The sequence below is a fragment of the Symphalangus syndactylus genome, chromosome 4 (genome assembly GCF_028878055.3).
Source record: "Symphalangus syndactylus isolate Jambi chromosome 4, NHGRI_mSymSyn1-v2.1_pri, whole genome shotgun sequence".
NCBI classification, from domain to species: domain Eukaryota; kingdom Metazoa; phylum Chordata; class Mammalia; order Primates; family Hylobatidae; genus Symphalangus; species Symphalangus syndactylus.
In genome coordinates, this window is record NC_072426.2 from 88,228,521 (window position 1) to 88,240,713 (window position 12,193).

Sequence of the window (12,193 nt, forward strand, 5' to 3'; positions counted from 1 at the left end):
TAGAAGCATTCTTAAGTGGAACAGTTGGTGGTTCCTTTAGGGCCCCTAGTAGCACTTTTCCACTGGGGTTCTTCTTCTCTTCAGGTTAACTAGGGGGTCTTATGGATTTTCCCTGACAACAGTATATACTGCCTGTGGCAGTTTGACCCTTTAGCCCCCTGCTATTTAAATTGTGGTCCATGGATTAGCAGCAGCAGCAGCAGCCGCAGCATCACCTGGGAGCTTGTTAGACATGAATAATCTCAGGCCCCAGAATCAGAAAGTGCATACAAAATCCCTGGGTGATTTGTGTGGATATCATAGTTTGAGCATCATGGCTTTAATCTATACCAGTGGTTCACAATTCTGGCTGTGCATTAGAATCACCTGGGGAGCTAAATTATCCATCTCTAGTCCACTACAGACCAATTAAATAAGAGGCTCTGGGGGTAGGGCCCAACTGTCAGTACATTTTATTATAAAGCCCCCTTAAGAGATACTAATATGCAGCCAAGTTGGAGGCCCAGTGACCTAGAAGAGCAGGAGTTCTCAACCTTGGCTGCAATATCAGGAGCACTCAGGAGGCAATAACACTTCCTATGCTCAGGCCCTGAGATCCTGATTTAGTTGACTTGAGATGGGGCTGAGTATCTGCATTTTGTTATGTCTTCCCCATTAATAGTCGAGAATCATTTCCGAGACAAAAGTTTTGTCACTGTACAGACCCTGCAAGGATGCAGGGAGGGGAAGCAGTCTCATGAACAACTGTGTCTCCTCATTGTTTCTGAGCCAAGGTAGGTTCTCCTTGACCACCTTAGGGTGACTGTCAGAGATGCATCTGGCTATTGGATATACTCTGCAGGCTTAAGAGAATGTAGCAGATTCAGAGCACATTTACTCTGCCATTAGCCTCTACGTGCCTATCAAGGAAAATGAGGGCGCTGGCACCACAGTGAAAACAGGCAGGAAGCTCTTGACCCTGCTTGCCATAGGCACCAGGGTGCAAGACAAGCTGTACACTTGAGAGTTTGCTACTTGCTTTACTGCTGAGCTTCATCCTACCCATGGAGGGAGCAATGGCTGAACTCAAGGGCCTTGTGGCCTGGGCAAGTCAAAGGAGTCATTAAAGAAAGAGGGTATTTTGCAGGCATCACAGTGACATGGCCTCTGTGGGTGAACAGAATAAAACTGGACATAAACATTTGTTCTAGAGACAGGTTCTCACCGGTTGGTTTCATTTTAGGGCTGTGCTGAGCTCTAGAGATCCAGGCGAGCTGAAGGAGGACATGTAACTCTGTCTTCCATATATCTATTCTCTTTAGGGTTTTAAAATGGCTCTGGGTCTCTGGGAACTCCAGGGGACTACTGTTCACCTACCTGCCTAATTCAGGATCCCAGTGTAGGAGCCGAGGTCCTAAGGTGTGCACAGGTGCCAGTTCCATCCCTCACAATCTTTATTTTTCCTTCACAGTTGGCGACATGGGACTCAGAGAAGGGCTTGAATGGCAGCTTGCAAGAGAGGCCCATGGGCAGCCGCCTCCAAGGATTGACTCTCAAAGTGGTGACTGTCTTGGTATGATCATGGGGACATTCTGGGAGCTACACCATCCAGGCTGTTGAATCAGAGGCTGCTTTCTGTTTAATGCTGGGTTTGGGGAGAAGAGAATCTTGAGGAGTTTTGTGAGCTTTCATAAGGCCTTTCATTTAAATAATTGTGTGAATAATGAAAGGAAGAGTGAGATTGAAGTTTCTGCCCCAGGACCTCTGTGCCTTCCAAAGGAAGTCCCTGAGCTGCTCTAGAAAAGGACTTCTCATCCACAACCTCCTCTGAGGACCAGAGGGTGCCCAGCTGCTCCACTTGTTCTTGGATGTAAACTGGATCTTGACCCACTACTGGTCCTTAGGAGAGTGGTTCTGGTAGCCAGAACCCCAAGATAGATGCTGGAGGAGGACATTCTCTTAGCACCCAACACCACTGATGGGCTCATGTGACACAAGTTCAGAATGAAGACCATTTGGTAGTTGCAACTTTTCTGCATGGGTGTCCTGGAATCATAGACTTTTGCATTTGTAAGAGACTTTAAAAGCATCTTCCTTTCAATTGATTTTTTTCAAATTTTTATAAAAACAGCAGGAGATATTATAGATTTGCCTCTTATTGGCTGGGTCACACATGCCCAAATGTCCCTTCTGTCCCAGCATTCCCTTGGCTCAGAAACCTTTGGCAGCAGTATTTCTGCATTCCCTGTTTGCACACTACAGATAAGCTTTACACCCTATTTCCCAACACAACTAAATTAATGAGCTATACTCCCTGGAGCTGTTTGCCAAAGGCCCCTTGTTCAGCTTCACACAAGAAGGAAGGGGAATGGTGGGGAATGCTGAGACATTTTTCAGATGACCACTTCCCTCACATGTGGCATAGCACAACATGTGCAGGTGTGAGCATGGCATGGCTTTGAACTCAGAGCTCTGGGTTTGAATTCTGTCCTACCCTTTGACTTCTGGTCTGGCCTTGGCCAGTTAATCCATATCCACTTTATAGTATAGCCAGTAGATACAATGATTTTTCTCTCAATCTAATGTCACAGAGCTTTATCGCCACTTACTATCCTGGATGAGAAGTTGCATGTTTCTTATGTGGGCCTCATATAATTTTGGCATATTCTAAGGATACGGTCCTAGCTCTGCATGGATGTTACAAATGGAGGAAGGAAAACAAACCATGTTATTCAGGGAACTAGGGGTTGGGGCAGAGCCTGGGATAACATAACACAAGACAAATGAATCTCCACTCCTCTGTATGGACCTACTGATTGGAGTGATCACCCTGTGCACTGTTCCTTGAGTGTCCATAAACTGCTTTTAGAAAATGGCAGAGAAGTTGAGCCGCGAGTCCTAAATTAGGGAACTGCAAATGTTCTAATCAGATATTTCTCTCTAACATTACACTGGAAATATGTGTTGATGAACCTGTTATTTAATTGGAGAACCTTCATTCTGTTGTCCTCAGGAAGAGCCTTTCGTGATGGTGGCTGAGAACATCCTAGGACAGCCCAAGCGCTACAAAGGATTCTCCATAGATGTCCTGGATGCACTGGCCAAGGCTCTGGGCTTCAAATATGAGATTTACCAGGCCCCTGATGGCAGGTACGGTCACCAGCTCCATAACACCTCCTGGAACGGGATGATCGGGGAGCTCATCAGCAAGGTAGGTCCCCACAGCAGATCCAGGGGGAGGGGCACCCTAGTCTTCCTCTGGGGTAATATCTAACCTTGACCAATTGCACAGTGGAAACCTTGGGACCAGCTAAACAGACCACAGTTACCATTCTCCCCACACAAAGGCTCTTTTGTCCTCAAATCCCCTGCTACATCCATTTCTGCTCTTGTATCTCCTCGTCTCTGACACTCTATGTTACCTCCCTGCCCATTGCTGTCATTCCTTTGAAGTCTATCATCCACTGTGCCTACTCTGTAGCACACCCTTCAAGGAACCTGCCCCACATTTAGGGTGAGGCAGAAACCTGGTTCCCACCAGGGGTACTGATGAGTGCTCATTCTCCTATCCCTTAGAGACCACAGGTAGGATATTCATACACATGTGTGTATATCTACATTGCTATGTGTTGATGGTGTGGCATCCCCCAGATCGTCATACTCATTTAAATCATACTCTTCTTCCCTCCCATAGAAACTGCATCTTCATCGAAACTCATGGCATGAGGCCAACTTACCATGTCCCCATTCTTGTCATCTCATGACACTGGGTCATTTCCCCATGATCATTTATCATGGTGGCATCTGACTCAAATTCTCCATCTCCATTATTCCTCCTGCCACCATTCTGACAATTTCTGACATCCCTGTGGACAACCCTGGACTCCCAGTACTTTGACCTCCTCCCCTCCAGGGACCTGTGCTGTACTCCACTCCAGTGTTCACCCCTATGCATCTTGTTAGCATCTTACGTGTCACCATCACTGCATGACCACAACAAGTTGTCCTTCTGACTCTTTTGAACCTTTACTCTCACAGCAGAGGCCCTTTGCTTTTTAAGTCTGTAAAGGCAGACACTAGGCTTGTCATTCGTCTGATTTCTGTTAACCTTTTTCAGAAACACCTTTACTATGATAAATTCACATACTATAAAATTTACCCATTTTAGATATACAATTCAATGATTTTTAGTAAAGATACTGGGTTGTGCAACCTTCATTATAATCTAGTTTTAGAATACTTCCATCACCCCATTGATATCTTTCATATCTAATTATAGTTAATGCTATTCCCACCCCCAGCCCTAGGCAACCATTAATCTACTTTCTCTCTTATAGAGTTGCTTCAGTGGACATTTTGTATAAATGGAGTCACAAAAGATGTGATCTTTTGTGTCTGGTTCTTTCCACATAGTGTGTGTATTTGAGGACCATCCTTCTCTGCAGCTTCTGTGCCTTTCTGATACTGCATCCTCTATGGGTGGCCAGACAAACCCCTCCTCTCTTCGTCCCTTGTGACTCCCTCTGTTCTTGATTTTTTTGTTGCATCCTAAGCCTGAATGGATTCTATTATCTATCCTCTTCACTCTAAAATCCAGGTTGCTGCACTCAATTAGAGAAGGAAATTGTGAATCTGTCCAGATTGCTTTAGAAACCCTGTGTGGTCTCCAAAATCAGCTGGGCCCTTCAGTACTGCCAGAATCTTTTAACTTGTCCTTTGTTGGGCTCCTTGGCTGTGTCTCTCAGAGACTGTTTAAAAAGTTTACCTTTCTTCTTGAGCTACCTAAGAATCTTCTATCCTTCCCAACTAAAAAAAAAAAAAAAATGATTGCACTTCTATATTGGGGAAATAAACTGAGACTTTGGGGCATAAAATTGTACTTCTAATTCCTATGAAATTTACATCTGCAAGCACCTGCCATCTCCCACAGAGGGGAGTGTCTCCTGTCCCCTGTCAGTCTGTCCCACTGTCACAGGACAACCCCTCCACCTGTGTCATGAGTTGATTCCTTTGATTCCTTTGTGCCTCCTTTGAACCTTGCTTCGTAAATTAGTTTCCCTTCATTCTGTCTTGTAAGCCTATCCTGCTCCACTAAATCTCTTTTTAAGCCCTAAAATATGCTCCAAACTTTCCTAATCCTAAAAATTGTCCCTGGATGCTAGGGTTTTTAGAAGAGAGGCAAGAACCAGAGATGCCAGTGTGACAAGTGTAAGAGGAGAGTGTTGATAGGGTCACCACCTATTTTCTGTCTTTACTCAAGGTATAGTATTCGATTTCTGTTTAGGACATGAGTATATCTGTCCCTAGCCTACATATTAAACTTTGAAAAAATCCTTCCATATGTGTTTCTCCAGTTTGAGCATGGAGGTTGAATCAGTTGTCACTATTGGTCATTCTAAAAGAGACTGGTTCTGCTGCTGCCTCCCACTTGGAGGGTCAAGAGCCCAGATCATTATGATGACTGCCTTTCAGTGCTCTTGTGACTAAAGGAGGACTCTAGGCCCCATTGTCACCTGGCATCCACCCATCCAGACATGAAGCTCGTAATTGCCCCAAACTTGGCAGTTTCATCCTCACAGTCTGGATCCATCTTAATGGGGTTTCTGTCTGTTTTTAAAATGAAGCCCATTTTCGAAAGCAAACATCTTGGGAGGTAATTTTGAGGTCATAGTAGGGCACGTCTAGAGAGATTCTTCACACCATGGCTTTACCATGGAAGAATAAACCTGTGGGTTTGCAAGCCATGAATTAAGGATGGTGGAAGATAGAAATAAATAGATGACCCCTTTATTCTTTCAGTATTTTACTCTCTGGCATAAAGTCTACATATAAAAAACTCACTGGCTAATATGTTAATGAGGTCTAACATAGTTGTAGAACTCACCAGATAACTTCTGAAGTGTTTTAGAAAAGAGAGAGATCAATGTGGGATAATAGAGTCTGAGAGGTGTGATGAGGAAATGGAGTGTGCCTCTGGTCTTAACATGTAGGGAGGATGTACACAGGCCTAGAAGATAGAAGGGCCTTCTTGGTGGAGGGTAGAGGGAAACATAGGGAAAATAAAAAGAAGATAGCTAAAGTTTGGTAGGAAAACAGCAAAGTGAAGATAAACTATAATTCGTAGAGAAATGAAGATACTTTACTCGGCTCTTTTCTGTAGAAGCGATTTCCTGAAGTTTTTAGAAGAGAGAAACTTGTAAGGTGAAGGAAATAGTAACAGACAACTTAGTGTTGGATTTTCCTTATAATATTCAGACTCTCAGGGTGCCAGCTCTCAAACCCATTCCTCTGAACAGAGCAACTCAAAGGGCAGAGGGTGGACCTTGACCCAGGGCAGAACCCAGCAGTAAGCTGCGGACTGCCATCTAATGAGATGGCTTTGCCTTTCAGAGAGCAGACTTGGCCATCTCTGCCATCACCATCACCCCAGAGAGGGAGAGCGTTGTGGACTTCAGCAAGCGGTACATGGACTATTCAGTGGGGATTCTAATTAAGAAGCCCGAGGAGAAAATCAGCATCTTCTCCCTCTTTGCTCCATTTGATTTCGCTGTGTGGGCCTGCATTGCAGCAGCCATCCCTGTGGTTGGTGTGCTGATATTTGTGTTGAACAGGATACAGGCTGTGAGGGCTCAGAGTGCTGCCCAGCCCAGGCCGTCAGCTTCTGCCACTTTGCACAGCGCCATCTGGATTGTCTATGGAGCCTTCGTACAGCAAGGTACCTTTCTGGTTTCCTGATGCTTGAATAGCTCTAGGGGCCTGGAAGAACTTATCCATTGGCAAAGTTCTCAGGTGCATTTTACCAAAGTCATTCCAAATGCAATTTTACTTAATCTCTAGGACAGTACAAATGTCATGCTGCACCCAATTTCTCTGAATAATATCAGAGAAAAATTAAATGAAACAACAATAAGGAGCTCAACTTCAATTCCTGATTCTCCACTTTAGATAAAATTAACTTTGGAGTTCTGCTTTGCACTTTTCTCTCCTCCTACATTAAAGTGATTGCTATGCACATGAGGTTGTCAATGAAACTGTGAATCTTGCTGAAATTTGATAACTTAATGGGGAAAAAAATCCCAATTGTGTTGCAATCATTTAAGCAGTACTCCAGTCATTCTTGAGGTACAAATTCTCCTACCCCTGAGGGGTCTGGATGGTACTTCTATCCAGTAGTGAGTTATAGGATTGTGCCATTTTGACTGGAGCAACAAATTGCAAAGTTTCTAATGTGAGTCTTGGTCCTGTTTGCACCATGGCAAATGCTTTGTGAGGTTATGTAAGGAGAATAAGCAGTGAGAAGCTCTCTTCTCCTAACACTTTAGAGACCAAAGAGAAATAATTGGCCCCAAAGAGGCTAAACTTCTAACTAAAAGTCATATGCCATGATTTCTGAAAATTCTGGGGAAAGAAAAGCCATCTAGTGAGGGCTGAATACTAATAAAAGTGATATAGGACATCTCATTTCTCAGGTTTAAAAGAAAGCCAGGGAGCCCTCCATGTAGTAGGAGGTATTTCTATATTTACAGAATTCCCGAGTCTGCTATATATGAATTTGAAATTGGAAAGGGATCTTACATAAGGCTGCAGCCCTAGAAGTTCTTACCACTGCGAGGTAGAATCTTCTAACGGAAAGGTTTTGATATTCAGACCCCAACCCTTGGTGTTTTGACAAACTTCACACCACTAGAAGCCCAGTCCTAACCTCCATATTTTGTGGTCCTCTGCCCCTGTCCAAGATCCATGGTTTTAGGATCCTATCCCAGAATTGGCACAGATGCCCAGACCCAGCTGGCAGTCACCTCCCTGGTTCCAGCCCATCATGAGTGATGGCCTGTGTGCCTGGCTGCAGGGCAAAGCACCTCCCTGGGGATGGGAGGGAGAGCAGAAGCCACTGGCCAATCCACTTTGTCTGCCTCCCGCAGGTGGCGAATCTTCCGTGAACTCTGTGGCCATGCGCATCGTGATGGGCAGCTGGTGGCTCTTCACGCTCATTGTGTGCTCCTCCTACACAGCCAACCTTGCTGCCTTCCTCACAGTGTCCAGGATGGACAACCCCATAAGGTAAGCCTATTCCTCCTTGATCTGGAGCCAGCAGCTCAGAGAGGCTTTAAAGAGGATGTAAACCTTTCCAGGGCAGTGTGTTATATGATGGAGAGAGCCCTGATCTGCAAACTGATGGTCTCCTGGAATCTTTAGTGCATGGAGAAGAGCTTCACTCGTGTTGTATTTTATCTCAGGCACAATTACATAAATGTATGAATTCATTAAATAATATTTCCTGAAAATTTAATGCTGGCTACAAAGCTAAGAAGTCAATTAACAAATTACATTTTCTCAGACATTTAAACATTGATTACAGACTTATTTAATCAAAATTTTATAAATATTTAATTAAAATTAATTTAAACCAGAAGTCTAATAATATGCTTTTTTCAATCTTCAAACACCTTAAAATGATTTTTTTCAAAAATGCCAATTGCCACAATAAGTAGAAAACATATTTCATGCACATTTATAAGATTATAAAATTATTGAAACCAAAGACTAAAAATGTGTCTTCATTTTTACAAAATGTTAAGATTATGGCATAAAAGAATGAGCTGAATATAGCGAAATAACTCTTGAAAGTGACTGTATTTTATGATCAGATTCCCAAAAATAGTGTAAATTACAAAAAAAAGAACTTGGACAGAGTGAATTTGGTTTGGATGTGTGGTTGCTGAAGTGGCCATAGGCATGGATCTGTTGTACACTTCATTGGATACAATATTGGCTTCAATATTGCCTCTAACTTGATCTCCGATTATGGTTTTTTGAGTCACTGCCTTTAGTAACATCCCTTTAATTAATCACACTCACTGTCATCATATTGGTTCTTTTGATCCATAGCTCTTAATCAAGTCATCCATACTTAACCAGCCTCTATGGGTCTCAACTAGCTATTGAAGGGTTTAAACTCCTTGACTAGGATTCAAGATTCAGTATGATATTGTCTAATATCTTTATTAAATTGACATTTTTATTGAGATAATTATAGATTCATATGTAGTTGTAAGAAATAATGCAGAGAGGTCTCCTGGGATCCTTTACCCAGTTTTCTCAATGGTAACATTTTGCAAATGTCTAATATTATATCCAAACCAGGGTATTGACATTGATACAGTTGATTGATTTTATTCACAGTTCCCCTCTTGTACTCATATCTCTGTGTGTCTGTGTATATGTGTGTGTGCATTCGGGTCTATACTATTTTATCACTTATAAACTTGTGTATCTGCACCACAGTAAAGATACTGAACAGATCTATCACCACAAGGATCCTTTGTGTTGTCCTTTTATAACCACCCAACTTTTTTCACATTTCTTCCCTTGCCACTCTGTCCCCAACTCTGGCAACCATTAATTGTACTCCATCTCTAAAATTTTGTCATTTCAGTATGTGATATAAATGGAACAATGCCTTTTGGCTTTGGCTTTTTCACTCAACATAATTCCTTAGAGATTTATCCATGTTTTCGTTGTATTAGTAGTTCACTGCTTTGATTATATCACATATACCACATATGAGTAATATCACATATACCACAGTTTGTCTAATCATTCCCCCATTGGAGGACATCTGGGTTGCTTCCAATTCTTGGCAATTATGAAAAAAGCTGCCATGAACATTTGCGTGCAGGTTTTTGCGTGAACATGAGTTTTCATTTACATGTGATAAACACCAAAGAGTGCAATTGCTGGATCATATGGCGAGTTCATGTCGGGTATTGTAAGAAGGTATCAAACTGCTTTCCAGAGTGTCTGTACCATTTTATATTTCTGCCAGTGATGTAAGAATAATCCAGTTTCTCTGCATCTTTCCTGACATTTGGTGTTGCCATTATTTTTCATTTTACCATTCTGATAGGTGTGGAGTCATACCTCATTGTGGTTTTATTTTGCACTTCCTTAATGACTAATGATCTTGCACACCTTTTTTTGTGCTTATTTGCTATGTATATATCCCCTTCAGTAAAATATCTGTGTTTATCTTTTCTAAATGGATTGCTTATTACTTTTGAGTTTTGAAAGTTCTTTATATATTTTATATACTAGTTCTTTGTCAGATATGCAGTCAGCAAATATTTGCTGCCACTCTATAGCTTGTCTTTTCAAACTCTTGTCTTTTCACCGTGAAAAGGTTTTAATTTTGATGAGGTTCAATTTAGAGAATTATTTATTTCATGAATCACACTTTTGATGTCAAGTCTTTTCCTAGCCTGAGACCCTGAAGATTTTCTACTTTTATTTTTTACTGAAAACGTTTGCATTTTGCAATTCAGTCCACAATCAATTTTGAGATAATTTTATAAAGTTTGAGGTTTAGGTTGAGAGTTTAGGGGTTTTTTTTTCTTTTCTTTCTCTCTCTCTCTCTTTTTTTTTTTTTTGTCTGTTTGTTTTGGTCTATGGATGCCCAATAGCTTTAATACTATTTGTTGAAAAGGCTATCCTTCCTCCATGGAATTGCTTTTGTATTTTGTGAGAAAACAGTTGGACATATTTGTATGTATCTAAATTGTCTATTCTGTTCCATTGTTATATGTGATTGTCCCTTTGCCAACACCATACTATCGTGATTACAGCAGCTATAGCATAAGCCTTACTATAGGGTAGAGTGATTCCTCCTATTATAATCTTCTTTGTTAGGATTATTTTAGCTATTCTAGGATGTGCATCTACATATATAAATTTTTTCTCATTTGTATTTTTTGTTATTTTCAAAATTAACAGCTAAAGGATTTCAGAATTGTATTCAGAGCAAATTGACTAATTGAAAAATTAACAGAACACAATTAATTAAAATTTTCCCATTTAATAATTAATAAATAACAAAGTATCAGTGATTCTAATAGTGGATTGAGTTTGAACCCAGCTCAATAATTAGTTGGCTAAATATTTTCCTCAAAAAATTGATAAAGCAAGTAACCATTTACTATTATGTTGATCTTTTGCTGTTTACTTACCTTTTTTTCTTCTTGAGGTATTATTGACAAATAAAAATTTACAGTATACAACATGATATTTTGATGTAAACAGGGTCTTTGAGAAAATGTTTTAATTTTGATGAGGTCAAATTTAGAAATTTGTTCTTTCATGGATCATTCTTTTGATGTTAAGTCTTTGTCTATCCAGAGATCCTTAAGATTTTCTCCTGTTTTAAAATTCCTAACATTTTTATATTTTTACATTTTACATTTCATTCCACAATCAATTTTGAGTGAATTTCTGTATGAAGTTTGAGGCATAGGCTGAGGTCTTTTTTTTCAGTCTATGGATGCTGATATGGTTTGGCTGTGCCCCCACCCAAATCTCAACCTGAATTGTATCTCCCAGAATTCCCAAGTGTTGTGGGAGGGACCCAGGGAGAGGTAATTGAATCATAGGGGCCAGTCTTTCCTGTGCTATTCTCATGACAGTGAATAAGTCTCACGAGATCTGATGTGGGTTTATCAGGGGTTTCTGCTTTTGCTTCTTCCTCATTTTCTCTTGCCACCACCATGTAAGAAGAGGCTTTCACCTCCCACCATAATTCTGAGGCTTCCCCATCCATGTGAAACTGTAAGTCCAATTAAAACTTTTTTTTTGTTCTCAGTTTCGGGTATGTCTTTATCAGCAGTGTGAAAACAAACTAATACAGTAAATTGGTACTGGGAGAGGGGCGTTACTGAAAAGATACCCAAAAATGTAGAAGTGACTTTGGAATTGGGTAACAGGCAGAGGTTGGAACATTTTGGATGGCTCAGAAGAAGACAGGAAAATGTGGGGAAGTTTGGAACCTCCTAGAGACTTGTTGAATGGCTTTGACAAAAATGCTGATATAGAAATGAACAATAAGGTCCAGGCTGAGGTGGTCTCAAGTGGAGATGAGGAACTTATCAGGAACTGGAGCAAAGGTGACTCTTGTTATGTTTTAGCAAAGAGACTAGCGGCATTTCGCCCCTGCCCTAGAGACTTGTGAAACTTTGAACTTGAGAGAGATGGTTTAGGGTATCCGGTGGAAGAAATTTCTAAGCAGCAAAGCATTCAAAAGGTGACTTGGGTGCTGTGAAAAGCATTCCATTTTAAAAGGAAAACAGCATAAAAGTTCAGAAAATTTGCAGCCTAACAAAGCAGTAGAAAAGAAACACGCATTTTTTGAGGAGAAATTCAAGCCAGCAGCAGAAATTTGCACAAG

General features: G+C 41.2%; 1 protein-coding gene across 4 annotated transcripts in view; it reads left to right on the forward strand.

Annotated features, from left to right (window-relative positions):
• GRID1 (glutamate ionotropic receptor delta type subunit 1) overlaps window positions 1-12,193 on the forward strand; it is a 782,044-nt gene that overhangs the window by 648,276 nt on the left and 121,575 nt on the right. For all 4 annotated transcript variants that reach the window (XM_055275485.2, XM_063638138.1, XM_055275486.2 and 1 more), the window contains 4 exons: window positions 1,451-1,552; window positions 2,993-3,190; window positions 6,370-6,694; window positions 7,902-8,040. In XM_055275485.2, coding sequence (XP_055131460.1) covers window positions 1,451-1,552; window positions 2,993-3,190; window positions 6,370-6,694; window positions 7,902-8,040 — 764 coding nt within the window. The remainder of the gene's footprint in view (window positions 1-1,450; window positions 1,553-2,992; window positions 3,191-6,369; window positions 6,695-7,901; window positions 8,041-12,193) is intronic.